The sequence below is a fragment of the Schistocerca piceifrons genome, chromosome 2, assembly GCF_021461385.2.
Source record: "Schistocerca piceifrons isolate TAMUIC-IGC-003096 chromosome 2, iqSchPice1.1, whole genome shotgun sequence".
In the NCBI taxonomy this organism is placed as follows: Eukaryota; Metazoa; Arthropoda; class Insecta; order Orthoptera; family Acrididae; genus Schistocerca; species Schistocerca piceifrons.
Window position 1 is genome coordinate 618,597,139 of NC_060139.1, and position 20,619 is coordinate 618,617,757.

Genomic DNA, 20,619 nt, shown 5'->3' on the forward strand with positions numbered 1-20,619 from the left:
GATGCATTTTGAATCAAAATTTTAAACACTTGGGTATAAAGGAAAAAATAAGTTGAATACCACACAATTTTTGATCTGTCAAGGTATGGCGGACAGAGTAGCAATGAGAAAGAAAGACAAAGTGAGACAGTGTAAGTAATTAACTACACAGAGAAACTGAGTAAAAGGATTTAGAATGTTCTGGGTTAAAAGGGCATGAACGCATTATCCTACATGCCAAAATTTTTGGGAAGGAAGGCGGGATGAGGATTGAGGTGGCTGATTCCCCACTTTCCTGTCAGAGTCTTCTGAATAGGAATATATTCAACTTTTTGTGGTCTGATAGGAGCATTTTTTGCTGGTTATAATTCATTAATATCAATTGACATTATATTGTAGCATGACCACATTTTACACTAACGAAGTGTGTTGTGATTTGTTGAACGTATGTGATGTTTGCCCTGAATATTAGTTTAAAAGTTTATGGCCATTTTTCAGAGCACCAGAAGTAATGGTATGGTCCAGATTTGTTGTAAATTATTTGCTATGTATTCCACATCACTTATTCACTGCGAAATAAATCCCACTCCTCACTTCTGGGTACAGTGTGAAATTATAGGGAGTTAAGCATGAACAACTGGAGCATAACACACAACCCGAACTACATATTGCAGTGAAATCTTCAGTTCTCCAGCAGTGTGCAACGTAGGCAACTGAATGGGATGGAGACAAAATATTACATGAAATATGAGCAACAAGGGCAAGGGCTTTGGAATAACTCAGTCCAATAAACAAAGTAACAAACTAATACATTAAAAATATTTTATTTCTTAAATGCACATAGTGATATAAAAGAGTCAGGAGTACACGCTCAATATCTCAGATATCACAATTTCTGTTTCATCAAAAATGTTTAACATAAACATTTAGTCAATTATTTTTATAATGCATAATGCATTATAATAATTAGTACAATAATAAAATAATGCTGCTGTTCAATTCATATATCTATATGTATCACCATGATTGTTGAATGCCTCTAAGAACCTTAAGTTCATTATCTGCTAGGTTGTGTTTTGGGCTTAGGCATCTTGGCAAGCAAAGCTTGTATATCTTTCTTTTCGTCATACGATTTCCACAGCTCAAATAGGTTAATTACATACCTAGCAATTTCCTGTATTTTCTCTATATCAACATTCAGCTCAGCAAACCACGTTTTTAAGTCCTTGTGGAGAATTACACAAGCAATCTGAAGGCACCCTGAAATGCAGTTAATTATAATTAAGAATTTGTATTAAGCAAAAATACACTAAACTTGCTGATCAATGAAAACATTTACTCCATGAACAAGTTTGGAACTCATATTTTATTCAGGGCTTAAATACAAACATATGCTGACTGTGTGAGGAAACTTTCTTGGCTTACATCTCAATCTGCCAGGGGACATGTTTTATTGTTGATATTTCTAAACTCAAAACTGTGTATAAGATATGTCCATTGCAACTGGCATTTTTGAGCTAGGCAGCTTGTCACTTAAATGTTTGTGGCCTATTTTAACTATCAGAAAAGGTAGTATGGAATCTGCTGAATGTGAAGTCTTAAAATTAAACTCCACCTATTTCAAAACCAGAGAAAGATTCACAAAAAAGTACATTTGGAACACAGTTCTCTACGAATGCAAAATGTGACCAATAAGATTGGAGAAACGAAACACTTATAAGCCTTTGAAATGTGGTGACAGAAGAGACTGTTGAAGATCAAGTACATTAATAAATTAAGAATGGAAATGTTCTGGATTAAAGTCAATGTGAAAATGTGCTTACAAAGAACACGTTGCAATGAAAAGAGAGAGTGGTTGGGCACATGTTAACACAGAAGTCATTTCTTAGATCGTAGTTAAATGTATGGTAAAAGAAAAGAATTGTAGGAGCAGGCCTAGAGATGACTACATTAGGCAGATTGTCAATGATATGGGATGCACGAGCTGTACTGATATGAAGAGGATAGCTTGCAAGCAACAAGAACCAAGAATGGCATCAATCCAACATTAAAAGTTGATGACCAAAACAACATTGTTAAGAACGAAGCAGTGCAGTAACTTATTTAGAAAAGTTGTAAATATAAAATGGGGGTGTGTACACAAATTCTAGTGACTCAGAAAATAACATAAATTCTACATGAAATATTTTTAAAACATGAATAAAGAGAGCAATCATGAATGATAGTATTCGTACATCGTACACAGGAGTATGAGAATATTATACATCACAATCATTTGCAGATGAGAAAACTGGGTGTTCAGAAGAAAAAGCGAAGTATGCACACTGAAGATACATTACACAAAGAATTCAATGACATTATAGTGTCATTCTTTTTCAGTTCTGAAACCAGAAAACTCAAAGTCTCAAAAGTAAGTTCATATGAGGCCTACAATATGGCTAAAATCATACTATGAAGTGATAGGACGCATGGCCAGTCATAGTGGATGAGCAAGAAAATCTAGACTGTGGGTAATAACGAACATCACAGCTGAAAAATATTTTATTCTGCACACAATTTGTGACTGTGGTAATAGACCCTAAACAGATGCCTTACACAAACATGAGACAAGAAATTATTAGTACCACAGGCTGAATCTCATATCACATTGTTAGAGCGAAGAAGGGTTCACTCATTTTGAATTTCAACAATACTACAAGGCAAGCAGTAAATGATTGATGCAACATTTTAATAATAATCTTAATTAGGCATGATCTTGTATAATATTTGATGACTTGGTAGAAGATATTTCAGCAAGTGTGCAAACTGTAGATAGTAGAGCGTGATCCCAGGAAATGTTTGTGAAACTGCCAGCAGTTCCACATAAGTAAATGATGAAACTGTGCATAATATTTTCCCATTTTAGTAGAGTGAAATGATACTGCATTCAAAAAGCAAAGGCATCTGAACTGGTTTGCAGCAACAGAAAAGAGGCAATTCTTCAAACATACAAAAACAGGCAAGTAGGTGGGAGATGAAGTGGTATCAAGCAAGGAATTTAAAGAACTGTACTGAACATCAAAATTAAAGATAGTCAGCACATGAGAACAGAATCTGAGCCATTTTTCACTGTTTTTACTAGATAATGAATGTTCTCCCATACTTCTTTCCATTTTACTGTATCTTCTATTGTGTCATTTCTATGTAGTTTCTTATTTTCTTTTTTCCCCCTCTTTTCTTTTGATCTTTTACTTATAAAGGATGTCTAAGGCATTCTGATGTTCAAGATTAGTTATAAGATCAATCTGCTGAATTATAAATCTTTTACCATGAAACTCATTTATAATTTTTTTCCCATTAGGTTTTATATTACTGCAGAGAATAGTCAGGTATACTTTATTTTATTACTTTTAAAAAGGCTTCTGATAAAGTTGCAAACTAATACAAAATCAATAATCTGTACGTTTATGTAAGATCAGATGAAAAATAAAGCTAAATTGAGACAAACTAAACACCATCAAGCATGTATTAGGGAAGTGCAGTAGACCCACTTTAACTTTAAAAAATTCTCTGATTTACAATAACATAATATCTTGTGAGGAACATTGTAAAACTTGAGAATAAGCAGAAAATTTGTGCCTGGAGCAGCAATTAATGGTTTACCAACTGTGCAAATTCACTGCAACAGGTGTGGAATCTTTACTATGCTGAAAACAATTTTGAATTGTTTGTAATGGGTTCATTTTATTGGCACAAGTGTTGTATATACATACAATAGACTCACGAGTTCTACTGGGAGGATTTATGCTTCCCACAAGTAACCATGGAGAAAATAATATGAACTCTCTTCCAAGGGAATACACAGACAATATTAACTACTAGCTGTTTGTGGATATCATGTAATTGTTTTAACGGCAATGTAAAATAGATTAGGATATATAAAGAAGAACACAGCAGTGACTTTAAGAGGAATAGGAGACATGGAAAATGCATGTGTTATAAAGTTTTCTTTACCATACACCGTAACAAATGATTGCATGTTATCCCTTTTACTATGAATTATGATTTACATGGGAGACACAATTTCTGCTAAAACTGTTTATCATAATCTGATGCAACTCATTACAGCACAGTCTCCTCTCCCCCTTCAAATCAAACCTACAGTTTTAATCTCTCTGTGCTGTAAACACAAAGAATCTACTGGCATGGGCGTCTTTTCCCTATTCCTAAGTTTAGGGTCTTACAACTTTCAACATCTTTGTTGTTTTATCATAGTCCAACATAATGAGTCACACAACCCCCACAGTGTTTTTGCTACTTCACTACTGCAGCACATATAAACATACTGTGAAATGGTTGTGTATTGTGTATGTGGAGTGCAGAAGAACATTTAAAATGCAAATGCAGTCTTATTTCAGAGTTTATTGTGGTACTATAAATTGTAGCAGCAATCAAAAATAGAACACCATTTTTCTGATTTCCAAGGATGCCAAGAGGCACCAGTACACGAATAATGTTACGAATAATACATGCTCATTTTAGGATGGTTAGTTATACTTTAAGGCCTGTGAGAAAATATTTAACATTTCCATTCACTCTTAATGTCTTCAGAACTTAACCACTTTTTCGGGTGTTACTACTGTGTAAATGTCTGAACATTTCTCAACTGCAGATAAGCATATCAGGCTACAACTTTTTAGTACTTAGTTTCATACTTTAATTTCACAAAAAAGTATACTATGATACATTTTTCCGGTTACCTACTAGACTGATATATTTTTCCAGTTACCTACTAGACTAAGTGAGGAAATGTGTAGGTCCTTTTGTGCAGGCAAGAAGAAATTTGTGTGAAATGGAGTGGCAATATCATCTGATGTACCAAACCAAACCCCAGATATTTCACTCAAACACAAATTGCCCAACAGATGCACTGTGCTAGTACAATAGGAGCAAAAAATCATCATGCTCTGTGGGTGTAACTGATGAAAGTGAATTGAGTACAGCAGTATGTGCCCATAATACACACCCCCGTGGAGGGGAGGATGCACTCATTGATTCAGGTGCACCATTCATTGATTCATCAGGTGCACCACTCAGTTCATGTAAGGAAGAAATAATTAAAAGAAACAATTGATCACCAAAAGAAGCAATGGCATAAAGCTGCCAAGATTATTCATTTGTGACAAAGATGCATATAGTTTAAAAAGTACAGGGAGTGTTCATTAAGTAACAACACTTCTTTTTTCTCACCCAATTTTGGTTGAAAAATGCAGAATCTGTTGTGGGACACCACGGAGCATGTTCTAAACCACCTAAACTGTATTTGATTTTGCAGTGCGAGCACACAATGACAAGATGGAGGTGCAATGAAAATAGGTCCATATTCCACTTGTCCTCAAATTAAATTTTGCATTTTTCATTACGTTCTACAATTGTTTAGTACTATCTGAGAAAGGCAATATCAAAAGTTTTGATGATCAGAAAGTGAGATAAAGTCCTAATAAATCTAAAAACTTAAAAAGGGGTTCCTTTTGTCACTATTCATTGTGATGTATTTCAGTATGTTTTTCTGCTATAACTACAGAGTCAAACTAGTTATAACCTTCACAGTTTAACTGTGCATTACCAAGGCAATGGAGATGATGATAGTAAAATTGTTGCGTGTCAGCTGCAGCATACATCATGTAAATAGCCATCAGGTTTTAAAATGTGTAAATGTGTTTTACATTGTATAAATTTTGTTGAAGTTCGCAGCAGACTTCCTGACTTTTCTTATGGAATGGATTTATAGAATTATCAGTTTGTCTTTTTATTGTGTAATGCTACTGATGTGCTAGTTTAATTTGGGATAAGGTATAGCATACTTTGTGTTACCATATTTTGCGGTTAATGTGAAAAATTAGTGTAGACGAGAAAAATTGTGTAATTGTCACACTATGGCCCATGAAGCCTTAACCACTACTGGTTCCTTTTAAAGGAGAAAACCAGCATCCCTATTGCCATAGGGCCCATGTCCGACAGCTGTGCAACAGCAGCCATGAATGAGTTTCTGTACAACAGGTTCCCAAACCTGATAAGGATTTTTTTATCCAAGATCCCAAGCTGATGATACACTTCTGTAAGTGCCAGAGGCCAAAGCTTGAAGAGGCCTCTTTCATGATCCTAACCCTATGTTTACTTCAAGCTACTTGAAATTTTTATAGGTTTCATTAATTTGCCACAGAATGTCATGAGGAAACCTGTACTACATACCACATAATGTCAATGATGCAAATATTTGGGGAAAAAAGTTTTAATAAGGGAGAACACAAAAAGAGACACTTTTGAAATAATGTGCTTCGATAATTCAAGTCTCAGAATTATGAGTTTCCTATAAATTCGAGCTGCATAAGGGGGGAGGGGGGGGGGGGGAGAGATTACTGTACTGTATAGCGATCCTCGATGTTTCCCCCACACTCATGCCATAACACCTGCCAAACTACTCACTCCCCCTTGTTGTGTCTTTGTCAATGACCTCATGCATATGCTTCTCCTGGTATTTAATTGTATACACAGCCAAACCATCTGTTGTAACTGATGTTTTACATTTGTCATTGTTGATACAGTACAGAGATGTGTTTAGTTTTCTTTCTTGACTGGTTTTGCATGTAAACCTTCTAAAATGAGTGCTTTAACAAAGAAACAAAATTCATGTCTTTGATTGTTAAGTCAGAAACATTGAAACTACTAAATAAAGAAGACAATAAAAAATTTGCACTCCTATACTGTGTCCACAAAGTTACTGAAGTGAGGTTCTTACGTCATTTATTCTTTTCAACGTCCCTACATGCATTTCCACAATATGACTTTTCAACAGTTTGATATGGTCTTGGTCCCTTCCACCTCGAACTATCAAGACTCTACTGTACCTCAAATTATTAGATTCACAAAAAAGAGAAAACTATTTTTTTATTGTATCCCTTATTCCATCTCAGTTTTAGAAAAAGAATTTTGTAGAGCTGGATGCTGTAGCAATGTGCAAATAAATATATAAAATAAAATAAAAACAAAAAAATAAATTACTTGCAGTTTTACTGACTCGAGCTCACTTCCCAGCCATCAAGATTTTTGAGATTATCTCCCACAGAGAACGCTAAACAACTTTAGAACATAAACGATACCAGATTTGAGTAACAGCAGAATATTGGTCCTCCAACTTGTCGTCGTTTTTTAGGGCTTTATATGTTTGCGGTTCAATACCAAATATAGTTTTTGGGTGCTTTTTGCAAAAGTGAGGCAAAGTTATCATTTTTGACGTTTTTAGAAAAATCGTCCACTTTGCCCTCAATTTGTACACTACTGGAAAGCTACTACATGCAAATTTTCAGGTGTATCCCGCAATTACTTCCAGTGATATAAAAAGATAAGCTTCACATTTTTTCAGAGTGTATATTTTTTGGCCAACTTTGCTTCAAACTATCCCTATACAAATCGTTCAGAAATTTATTTTAGTATTTCATTTAAAAGAGCACAAAAGGTTGTACAAGACAGCATAGTTTTGTGTCTTTCAATAACATATTTCCAGAGATATTGTGCCTTAAAGTAGCCGATAACGCGTGGGTGCACTGTTGATAGCTGTGCTATGGGGTCACACAAATGACTATACTTCACCAAGTATTAAACTGGCGAAAGTAAAACTTTACCAATGTTCATTGGTAATATGTGGAAATGTTCCTACAAAATTTCAGAAAAATATGTGAATGGAATGGCCTAGTTTCAGGTTTTCCTAATGGCTGTTGTGAGGAAATAAACCTGCTTACTGTAAAGTATTTTGTAAGATTAAGAGTCTATTTCATTCTCAGAGTCAGGAATGATGAACTATCACAAAACGAGAAGGAAGAAAGTACTTGCAGTTTCGGTTGTTAACACCAGTTATTATTTGGAAGAAATATTATATGTTTGCTCAGCCAATTACTGCAGATCTTTATTTGTACCCATATTTCCTTTTCCTGTCTTTTTAATGCTGTTGATTTTAGTATTGAACTGCTTCCTTAATAACACTATCCCAACAGCTGGACATGCGTGGCAGAATCTTCCTGCTGTTATTTCCCACAGGATGACTGATGCCAATGCAATGTTCTGCAAAAGCAGATTTCCTCAAATGTTGTAAGTGTGTGTGTGATACTTATGGTCAGCTCAATGGTCCTTGATTTAAAGGTCTGACCAATATATATGATATGATGATATGCCACAACTGCAAGGAATATGACAGACACCTGCCTTACAAAATCAAGATCAGTCTTTATGAATCATAAGAGAGTCTTTAATCTTATATGATGGTTAAAAAACACATTTCACATCATATTTTCACAAAATATGACCAACTGTGTGGGGAAATATCCTGTGTAACGCAAAAAGACTGTAGCCTTTGGTGCTACCTTCATACTATCATCACTCATGGGTTGGTCGATAGTGCATTGCACATCTGATGTGTTTTTCATTACAACCATTCTGATGAAAGGGTGGGCTAACTCAGCTGACAAACTTTCAGGATCTGACATGACATGGGTCCTGTGACCCAGTGTATGAAATACCTCTTCATGCTGAGCCTGATGGTAACAGTTATCAGCCTGCCGATACAACTCTGAGTACACTGACTTCCTATAAATGGCATGTCCCAACATACCATCAACCTTCCTCCTCACCAAACACATCAAGAAAGCGAAGGCGAACATCCTTTTGCATCTCTATCATGAAATGGTTATTTGTCAGCCCCAAGACACGTTCCTTGAAGTCTTCCATAAACAAATTGACAAAAAGTAGTGACAAAGGGCTTGCTATAGTCAAAGTATATTCATTAAATCGACACCAAACCTAACCTCAATTAACCGTAACCAGTCAGACCGAGGACCATGAGTTAAGAGAAACTGCATCACAATGTACTAAAATATCAGAGTCATTCAGAGGCATTCCCAGTAATTTCTGGACGAAATCCAGTGAAATCTTAATGTGATGCTCTCAACAATCTACTGGTGGGCTCTACACAGTAGCAACATATTTTGCTACACAATATTTTGAAGCACTAATGTTACTCATAATCGGTTTAAGAGGAACACCTTCCTTATGGATCTTAAATGCTATATAATCTACGAGTCATTACAATAAGAATTAAATCTCTTGATAATCTCCTCTAACAAGGAACTTTTCTTCAAGAAATTGTTAGTCCGTCTCTCAACACTTTTCCTAAGGTCAGCACTGATCCTACAATACACCATATCAGGCAGTAAACACTGCATCTCCTGAACATAATCTTGCTTGTCCGGTACCATATTCTATTGCGGGACACTGGCTTATATATGATATAGTAACATGAAGTGTCTGGCACGCACTTCCAGCTACAGCGATAGTGTTATTAAGGAACCAGTTTAAATTAAATTAGTGAGTGACCTTATAAATAGAGATGGCTTTCTGGATATTCTCTGCAAACCACAGTTTTAAATTCCCTTACACAGCACCTCCCACCTGCATTTGTATCTTGAAAATGACAGGGTGTGCACCCACCAAACTATCAGCAGTTGTTGAAGATGTCACCTTACTGCATTCCTACAAGTTATTCGAACATTCTATATACCAGGAGAAACTCAGGTTTCACATTCAGTTGCAAGAGTCCCCAACAGAGTTCAAGCTATCATAAAGGTATTACCTCATATTGATATCCATTAACAGATGCTCAGATACTTTTGATGAGATAGTGTATTTAGTGTCAATGATAACTCACCCTTTTATTCTTTTAATGACAGATGTTTGTAAAGAAGAGAAAGCATAAAACAAGGATTCAGATACTGAGAAATTTGATGAATTAAGGATACTGCTGTAGAGGCAAGTTGCAGCCCTCATTTATTATGAAACATTTATGTTTGTGTAATGTTTTACAATGTCTCTCTAAAATACAATACAAATATCTGTACTGTGGTGTACATTCAAATGCTGTTTTCAAATTTAGTGTGACACATTACAAATTTGTGTTGCAGTTTTAGTATTTTTATTCTGATTGCATGATTTTGCAGTCAATGCATTTGTCCAACCACATGGAAAAAGTCAATTTACTGTAAATTCATAATATGTTATTTTGACCATCGAAATGGAATGAAGACAAACAAGTAGTACAGTCTAGATAATTGTTAGTAAAACACAATAGACGGTTTTTAAAATAAAACATGTGCCAAGCATAGGGTCAATTCCACCTGTCTGCTTTAATCCAATGTGCTGTGTGAGATCACGAGTTAACAATGCAAGGGATGTAAGTGTCCAGTTATTAAATGTTATCTGTGATTCACTTAGTAACTGGTGTAAACTATGATGATAGTAAACTACACTGTTTATTCAAAAGGTGTCACTAGTTACGAGGGTGTGGTTAGGGTAGAACCTTAGAACACAGCTTAACTGTTGCTAGAGAAACTAGTAGCAATTATTCTTATATTCCTGTTTCTCGGAAATGTTTCGCTGGCTGTTTCCGTATCTGGCATGATTTCCAAGGGTAACATTAGACAGGGATCTAAGAGCACAATTAGACTGTTATAATGTTCTTTCTCACAATTATTTGGGTGTTTTTGTAATGTGGCAAGTTTGTTGATGGTTAGGTTAGGTAGGAACCTAAGTGGATAACTCAAAAAAGCTGTGAGTGAAATGAGTAGTGATATTATTTATAATCTTGGTTCTTACAACTAGTAGGCTGACTGTTTCAAATGTGATATCATGGAGAAGGCATATTTGAAATGGAGTGTTTTTTAGGGGTTGTATAGGGGCTGTTCCAGCAGTGTGATCATGCTGTAAGGCATGTCAATGCAGAGCTGGAGGGGGTGCTAACGGCTGCTGGCAGGGCACACACTGTGATAGTGCCAGTGGGGCTATTGGGAGACGGGGTTACATTAGGCATGGTCTGCAACTTGACAAGTTTGGGAAAGGGAGGCTCGTGGAGTCATCAGTGTGAGTATGTTGGGTGGGTGTGGGGTCACACAGGGTGTAATACATGCTGTCATCGGCAGGAGAGGTAGGCCTTTTTTACGATAAACCACTTAAAAGTATTTCAGCCAGATTAGAGACTTCTGCATGGTGAACGTTGGAAATATAATGTACCACACTAGAGTGTGCAAGCACCATGGAGATTTGCTCATAATTATCTATTATTCATCAAAACGTGCAGTCCAATAAAAATAAAATACATCAGCTTGAAGTTGAAGTCCTTAAACAGCATCATAATGTGTGTTACGGGGCACTGGTGTAGAGATTATGAATTACAGCATTGACAGGGTGTTCGCAAATTCCATTTACAAACTTCTAGGACTTACAGAGGTGAGTGAGTACATAATATTTTTAATATAAACCCATGTCCAGAATCATACCGATTACATTCTATGATGATTTCAATTCAGATATCTAATGCATCCACGTCTGCTGATGGAAAGAGAAAAGGCTCAGGGTTGCTTGTCCGGGCACGCAATAGGGTAGACAGGATGACATGTACCACAGCAGACCATCACCTGTACAAACTACTACTTCTGGGGTCATATGCAAAGTTTAATTTGCGAGATTCCTATAGAGACAAAGGAAGATCTGCTGGCACGAGTTCTGGCTGCTGTACTAGAAACTGAAGAGACACCAGGTGAGATGGATAGTGTGTATCAGGTCATGCTTAGTACGTACACTGGTGTTCGCCACATTGAGCCGCTGTTGTAATATATCAGTACTGTTATGTAAGTACACTACGCTGGATTCTTTTCTATTTTGGAATAATGTACACATACAATGTTCAAGTGTTAATACAAGTGAATGTGCTTAAGAGATAACAGATGTTTCATTATGTTTCCTGTCGAACTGTTACCTAATAACTGTACTGGGACACACCTAATTCAATTCCTCAAGCAGATGTGTATGACTTAAATGCCTGAACTGAAACTTTCGTAAAAAGGAAACAGTATGTTTCCAGATGTTCCTATTCAAAATATTATGTACTCACTCCCCTCTAAAAGCCTAGAAATTTATAATGGAAATTTGTGAACATCCAGTAGTATTATCATCGTATGGATGTGCAAGATGCTACTAAGGTTTACCTTGAAGGGTGGGGATTCATTATCTATATCAGAGGTGGCACACGATTTAAAGTGAGTAGATCTACCTACATTTAGTGTCTGTTGTTGTTGTGGTCTTCAGTCCTGAGACTGGTTTGATGCAGCTCTCCATGCTACTCTATCCTGTGCAAGCTTTTTCATCTCCCAGTACCTACTGCAACCTACATCCTTCTGAATCTGCTTAGTGTATTCATCTCTTGGTCTCCCTCTACGATTTTTACCCTCCACGCTGCCCTCCAATACTAAATTGGTGATCCCTTGATGCCTCAGAACATGTCCTACCAACCGATCCCTTCTTCTGGTCAAGTTGTGCCACAAACTTCTCTTCTCCCCAATCCTATTCAATACTTCCTCATTAGTTATGTGATCTACCCATCTAATCTTCAGCATTCTTCTATAGCACCACATTTCGAAAGCTTCTATTCTCTTCTTGTCCAAACTATTTATCGTCCACGTTTCACTTCCATACATGGCTACACTCCATACAAATACTTTCAGAAACGACTTCCTGACACTTAAATCAATACTGGATGTTAACAAATTTCTCTTCTTCAGAAACGCTTTCCTTGCCATTGCCAGCCTACATTTTATATCCTCTCTACTTCGACCATCATCAGTTATTTTGCTCCCCAAATAGCAAAACTCCTTAACTACTTTAAGTGCCTCATTTCCTAATCTAATTCCCTCAGCATCACCCGACTTAATTAGACTACATTCCATTATCCTTGTTTTGCTTTTGTTGATGTTCATCTTATATCCTCCTTTCAAGACACTGTCCATTCCATTCAACTGCTCTTCCAAGTCCTTTGCTGTCTCTGACAGAATTACAATGTCATCGGCGAACCTCAAAGTTTTTATTTCTTCTCCATGAATATTAATACCTACTCCGAATTTTTCTTTTGTTTCCTTTACTGCTTGCTCAATATACAGATTGAACAACATCGGGGAGAGGCTACAACCCTGTCTTACTCCCTTCCCAACCACTGCTTCCCTTTCATGTCCCTCGACTCTTATAACTGCCATCTGGTTTCTGTACAAATTGTAAATAGCCTTTCGCTCCCTGTATTTTACCCCTGCCACCTTTAGAATTTGAAAGAGAGTATTCCAGTCAACATTGTCAAAAGCTTTCTCTAAGTCTACAAATGCTAGAAACGTAGGTTTGCCTTTCCTTAATCTTTCTTCTAAGATAAGTCGTAAGGTCAGTATTGCCTCACGTGTTCCAGTGTTTCTACGGAATCCAAACTGATCTTCCCCGAGGTTGGCTTCTACTAGTTTTTCCATTCGTCTGTAAAGAATTCGTGTTAGTATTTTGCAGCTGTGACTTATTAAGCTGATAGTTCGGTAATTTTCACATCTGTCAACACCTGCTTTCTTTGGGATTGGAATTATTATATTCTTCTTGAAGTCTGAGGGTATTTCGCCTGTTTCATACATCTTGCTCACCAGCTGGTAGAGTTTTGTCAGGACTGCCTCTCCCACGGCCGTCAGTAGTTCCAATGGAATATTGTCTACTCCGGGGGCCTTGTTTCGACTCAGGTCTTTCAGTGCTCTGTCAAACTCTTCACGCAGTATCTTATCTCCCATTTCATCTTCATCTACATCCTCTTCCATTTCCATAATATTGTCCTCAAGTACATCGCCCTTGTATAGACCCTCTATATACTCCTTCCACCTTTCTGCTTTCCCTTCTTTGCTTAGAACTGGGTTTCCATCCGAGCTCTTGATATTCATACAAGTCGTTCTCTTATCTCCAAAGGTCTCTTTAATTTTCCTGTAGGCAGTATCTATCTTACCCCTAGTGAGATACGCCTCTACATCCTTACATTTGTCCTCTAGCCATCCCTGCTTAGCCATTTTGCACTTCCTGTCGATCTCATTTTTGAGACGTTTGTATTCCTTTTTGCCTGTTTCACTTACTGCATTTTTATATTTTCTCCTTTCATCAATTAAATTCAATATTTCTTCTGTTACCCAAGGATTTCTACTAGCCCTCGTCTTTTTACCTACTTGATCCTCTGCTGCCTTCACTACTTCATCCCTCAAAGCTACCCATTCTTCTTCTACTGTATTTATTTCCCCCATTCCTGTCAATTGCTCCCTTATGCTCTCCCTGAATCTCTGTACAACCTCTGGTTCTTTTAGTTTATCCAGGTCCCATCTCCTTAAATTCCCACCTTTTTGCAGATTCTTCAGTTTTAATCTACAGGTCATAACCAATAGATTGTGGTCAGAGTCCACATCTGCCCCTGGAAATGTCTTACAATTTAAAACCTGGTTCCTACATCTCTGTCTTACCATTATATAATCTATCTGATACCTTTTAGTATCTCCAGGGTTCTTCCATGTATACAACCTTCTTTCATGATTCTTAAACCAAGTGTTAGTTATGATTATGTTGTGCTCTGTGCAAAATTCTACCAGGCGGCTTCCTCTTTCATTTCTGTCCCCCAATCCATATTCACCTACTATGTTTCCTTCTCTCCCTTTTCCTACACTCGAATTCCAGTCACCCATGACTATTAAATTTTCGTCTCCCTTCACAATCTGAATAATTTCTTTTATTTCATCATACATTTCTTCAATTTCTTCGTCATCTGCAGAGCTAGTTGGCATATAAACTTGTACTACTGTAGTATGTGTGGGCTTCGTATCTATCTTGGCCACAATAATGCGTTCACTATGCTGTTTGTAGTAGCTTACCCGCATTCCTATTTTCCTATTCATTATTAAACCTACTCCTGCATTACCCCTATTTGATTTTGTGTTTATAACCCTGTAGTCACCTGACCAGAAGTCTTGTTCCTCCTGCCACCGAACTTCACTAATTCCCACTATATCTAACTTCAACCTATCCATTTTCCTTTTTAAATTTTCTAACCTACCTGCCCGATTAAGGGATCTGACATTCCACGCTCCGATCCGTAGAACGCCAGTTTTCTTTCTCCTGATAACGACATCCTCTTGAGTAGTCCCCGCCCGGAGATCCGAATGGGGGACTATTTTACCTCCGGAATATTTTACCCAAGAGGACGCCATCATCATGTAATCATACAGTAAAGCTGCATGCCCTCGGGAAAAATTACGGCTGTAGTTTCCCCTTGCTTTCAGCCGTTCGCAGTACCAGCACAGCAAGGCCGTTTTGGTTATTGTTACAAGGCCATATCAGTCAATCATCCAGACTGTTGCCCTTGCAACTACTAAAAAGGCTGCTGCCCCTCTTCAGGAACCACACGTTTGTCTGGCCTCTCAACAGATACCCCTCCATTGTGGTTGCACCTACGGTACGGCTATCTGTATCGCTGAGGCACGCAAGCCTCCCCACCAACGGCAAGGTCCATGGTTCATGGGGGGGGATTTAGTGTCTATAAACCCTAATAACTGTCAGCCATTGAAGAAACAAAGCTAGCTGATTACAAGGTGATCATTATGTGTATTTACTGTTCACTAAGCAGTAATGTGGACACTTTCTTCAATAAATTAACTAAAGCCTTGGAAGGGGTTTCCATCCCCAAAACTAGCCTAATAGTATGTTGAGACACGAATATTAATACAGGTGTTCAGTGTGAAATTAGTAATAACTTCCTAAACATTTTGAGACTTTCGCTGTGGCACAAATGGTAAACACTGCCACAAGGATTTGAAAAAGTTCAGCTCCAATTTTGGGCCATATACTTAGACACATTGACAGCATAAAAGTACTAATAAGGTCCTGGCATTTTGTATCATTACTGCCAGACAATAAAGCTAAAGACAGACTCAGTGAAACCTGCAAAACTGCAGGCCTACAAAAGCATTTTCTCAGATCATAAGATACATACTTTTTCTACATCATTGGCAAATCGAACCTGGTATGAGGCATGTACAGAAAGCAATGTAGATGTTAAGTTCTCTAAATTTTGCACAATGATTAAATTAGTTTTTGAAGTAACATTTTCAAAAGTAGCCACTTCAACTGCAGCAGCTAAGGAAAATGGATGGACAACTGCGGGTGTTAGAAAGTCTTCAAATTTCTCAGTTCTTTGCAGAAGCCTAATCCACAGTTCCTTGAGCACTACCACACGTATAGAAAAATATACAGGAGGGTACTGCTTGGGGCAAAAAAATCATTCAATGACACATTAGTATATAATGCAGAAAATAAAAGCAAAGTTGTGTGGAGTGTTGTACAATAATAAACCGAGAAAGGTAGACAAGTATGGCAACATACAAATTAAAGATGGGGATACAATAACGAAGTCCTCAGGAATTAGGAAATTTTGAAATTATTGCTCTGATGTTTGTGGAGAAGCTGCAGCAAAATCTTCCTAAAACACATGTAGCACCCACAATGACTTACACAACAACCAAAGTGGAAATGTTTCCCACAATAGAGCTTGAAGTTAAGAACACAGTACAACAATTATAATATAAGAGGTCAGCAGGCATAGATGAAGTTCCTTTCTATGACCTGAAGGTGTGCATAGATGTCATACAAGGCCCATTAACAAATAGAATAAAAGAATTTAATGATTATAAAGAATCCGCCTCGATTGCAAATAGAAACCGGATGTTGACCTAGGTTTCGGCGCGGATAACCACACCTTCTTCGGAACACACTAAAACTACAAACTGCCTAAAGAGGCATGGTCCAACATTAATACAGAATGCCCAAAAGGGCAAAAGACTAGCATAAAACGTAAAATAAATGGTACATGTGTACCGTGTCAATAGCTGTACTTAGCTCAAACGTCAGAAGCGCGCTTCCTCACCCCAGCCAACGTTCAGTGGGCCGCGGACTCTCAGGTAAATTGAGGCGGTGCCGAATTGACCATCCGTGACACCAAGCAACCGCATGAGTGCATCAGCTATCTTCTGTGTCATATGGTAGAATGTGAAGCACTGAGCAAGGGGATAAAATATTCAAAAAAAATTTTGTTTTTTAACTGGAGTTGGTCATTAAGGATGCAGTCTCTGTCATACCATAGATGTTTAAAAATCTCCATTTCTTCTAATATGTCTAATTTCATACCCTTAACTTCAGAATGAAGCAGCTCAGTACTGGCCAAGGGATTAGGCACATGAGCCATTTGTACAAAATGTTCCCTTAATTTTAGTTATGACAGCTGCCCTTACAAATGTGGGCACACTAATACAATACACGTGTTTTTTTCTTTCATTTAAAGCCTTATAATGAGTAATTCTTGTATATGTTGACAGTATTCTCACTTCTTACAAGCTCCAATATTTCTAATACGGTCCAAATAGCCATTCCACTTAGTTGTTATTATCCAAGTTGAATGTGGTGATGCAAGGATGTTTAAAGTCATATTCATTCCAAGTCCGAGCTCTGACCTAAAATTAGGAAATAAATCCTTAACCTTTTTTAAAAAGGTTTGAAGTGACGTCGTAGGTCTCTTCACGCATATACATGTAACTTTGCATACCATTTTGGTAACACCTGATAGCACTAATCACTTTGACCTCTGTCGGTAAATAGATAATAAGGGCAATGAAAGCAGCGCTGTACATCCTTTCACGCATGTATATTAAGCACATTACATTATTTGATCTTTCACGTCAACAACTATTAGAACATAAAGGTAGTTTGTCTGTTCCAAGCTATATGTGTTCACAGATCTCACTTTATTAAGCTTCATGGTTCAGTATCTCAAGTACCTGATTTTAAGAACCAGTTTAGCTTTAGGTTCTTTTTACACTATTTTGGTACATATCCAATAGCACTATTCAAAATTACCTCTGTCGGTCATTAGATATTAAGAGCAATGAAGGGACATTGTACGTCCTCTCACAAAATTACATTCAGACTGTCATACTAATTTGACCCTTTTCTGGTCAACAGCGCTTAGAATTTAATATAGTAACTTTACACACTTATCCAAGCATACTCATCAAATACTATCACTGACCCCAAGTAATTGAAAAATGGGTTATTCGTCCCCCATATTTTTAGACTGCTTCTAGCTGATGGTATTTTGTCTGTCCTGCGTGCACACGTTTTGGCCATCCATGGAATTTGTTATCCCACATATATAGTTTCAGCCTATTCACATTCTATAATTCTATAAAATCGTCCTCGAGCTAGGACATTATACATACACAAGCATTAACTTCCTGTGCCTTTGACCCAGTCATCGCATCACTTTCGTAACGCATTTTATGCCAATCAAATGGAAGGAGACAATTTCTCAATTTGCGCATGCGCGTTTCTTTCTGAAATTCTCACAGCCTAGCTGTCGGCGCCACCTCAGTTTACCTGAGAGCCCGCGGCCCACCGAACGTTGGCTGGGGTGAGGAAGCACGCTTCTGACATTTGAGCTAAGTACAGCTATTGACATGGTACACATGAACCATTTATTTTACATTTTATGCGAGTCTTTTGCCCTTTTGGGCGTTCTGTATTAATGTTGGACCATGCCTCTTTAGGCAGTTTGTAGTTTTAGTGTGTTCCGAAGAAGGCGTGGTTATCCGCACCGAAACCTAGGTCAACATCCGGTTTCTATCTGCAATCAAGGCGGATTCCTTATAATCATTAAAATATTCACGATTGCTGATGCGCTGCGATGTTAAAAGTTCTCAATAAAAGAATCCTTTAGTTCAGATATTTCCCACAGTACCTAAAGTGTGCATGAGTAGTGCCCTTACTAAAGTAAGATAATGCAAAAAGTATGGAAAACTATAGGCCTGTTCCACTGCCGTCTTCATTTTCAAAAATAACTGAAGCAATCATGAACGATAGACTGATAAGTTACTTGTATAAATACAGCATCTTTAATGAAGCACAGTTTGGTTTCAGGCATTTTCCTATACTTGTCCAAGGCTTTTAACACAGGTGACAAAATACTACTGAGGAAGTTAGGAATGCTAGATACAAGACAAACAATGAATGAGTGGTTTCAGCCTTATTTGGAAAACAGGATGCAGTACAAAGATATCATTCACAAGTCTTATAATGATAAAACTTTAGCAGAACAACTGTCAGACAAAAAATACATAAATATAGCTGCTCCTCAGGGTAGTGTATTGGGTCTAATCCTGTTCTTGATGTCTATCAATGATTTTCCAGACAGTTCAAGACATGGAGAAAAAGTTCTCTTTGCCAATGACACCAACATCATAGTCACTCGTAAAACATCACAACTCCTATTAGGGAAAGCAAATGAAACCCCCAAGGATGTTTATAATCAAGCAGCATGTAATAAATTGAAAACTAACAGTACGCACATCAGCACGAAGAGAGAAAGCAACTCTGTCACTTTAAGCACAGATGAGTGTACAGCAAACACAAAATTTTTAGGGGCGAACATTGTCAGCTAACATGGAGTGAACATTCAAAGATACTGACAAAAATAATGTCATCAGCATGCTATGCTCTTAGATTTTAGCATCAGTTTGTAAAAGCCAATGTCTTATGGTGACACACTATGCCTACATACACTAAATTCTTAGCTATGGGATTATTTTCCGGGGATAAAAGACACTAAACATGGAAACAGTTTTTGAACTGCACAAAAGGGCCATGAGAATCGTAACTGAAAATAGTAGTTGGGCTCATTGTACAGAGCTATTTTAAAAAAAGGGCATCCTTACTGCACCAAGTGAGAAAATACACCAATCTGTTCTGCATACCAGGGAAAATAATAATAAATACTGCACTCATAGTTCTATATACAATCATGAAACAAGAGGCAGTTGGGAGTTACATTTACCCAGGAAAAACAAAGAAAACACTCATAACAACATTTTATATGCAGGGATAAAATCATACAAAGGAAGTGAAAAAGATTACTACCACATGTCTTTAAAAAGGCAGCTAAAATGTTCTACACAAGTAATGTATATTACACAATTAAAGATTACTTAGAGGACCCACAGTAGTGGATAGTAATGAAAGGGGATAAATACAGCACCTTGTCACATTCAATACTTGATTATGGTTTACTGCTTTCACAAATATCATGTGTCATGATGTGTAATGGATGACAGTAATACCTATTGGCTTAATTTTTCAGGTGGACAGTAGAACATAATTGAATATTGAGTCCAGAACTGAGTCATGGGGCACAGCAGCATCTTCTCAGTTCAGGAGTCATCGGTGAGTAGTGAAGAAGAAAACTGTGTTTCATATGGCAAGCTACATGATACAATTTGTGGGTTAAATGAAGAAATATTATTCATTAGAGAATTACTGAATGAGGCACTGCAGCTGTTAGGACACTGATCTCATATATGGGAGGCTTGAGCCGTCCGGCCATCCTGATTTGAGTTTTCCTGAATCACTAAGGCTTATGACAGGATAGTTCCTTAAACAGAGCCACAACTGATTACCTGTCCTATCCCCATAGGCTACCTGTCATATACTCTAAAATTGTGTTATGTAAGCTGTGTTATATTTATAAATAAGTACAGTAGTACCAGGTTTCCATTATAGAACATACATGAATCTGAACAATTCTCCAGTAAATTACATTCATTAATAAATTTAACAAGACATTCACACCAGCATTTTGAGGCTTTCTTTAAACTGTAGAGACTCTTCAGCCGTTCACATACCCGT

The 20,619-nt window shown here is 37.3% G+C and overlaps 1 protein-coding gene across 2 annotated transcripts in view; it reads right to left on the bottom strand.

Annotated features, from left to right (window-relative positions):
• Nucleotides 1–787: 787 nt before the first annotated feature.
• The window catches only part of LOC124776427 (cyclin-C), a 47,902-nt gene continuing 28,070 nt past the window's right edge, over nucleotides 788–20,619 (bottom strand). For both annotated transcript variants that reach the window (XM_047251421.1, XM_047251422.1), the window contains one exon: nucleotides 788–1,239. In XM_047251421.1, coding sequence (XP_047107377.1) covers nucleotides 1,037–1,239 — 203 coding nt within the window. In that variant the 3' untranslated portion in view covers nucleotides 788–1,036. The remainder of the gene's footprint in view (nucleotides 1,240–20,619) is intronic.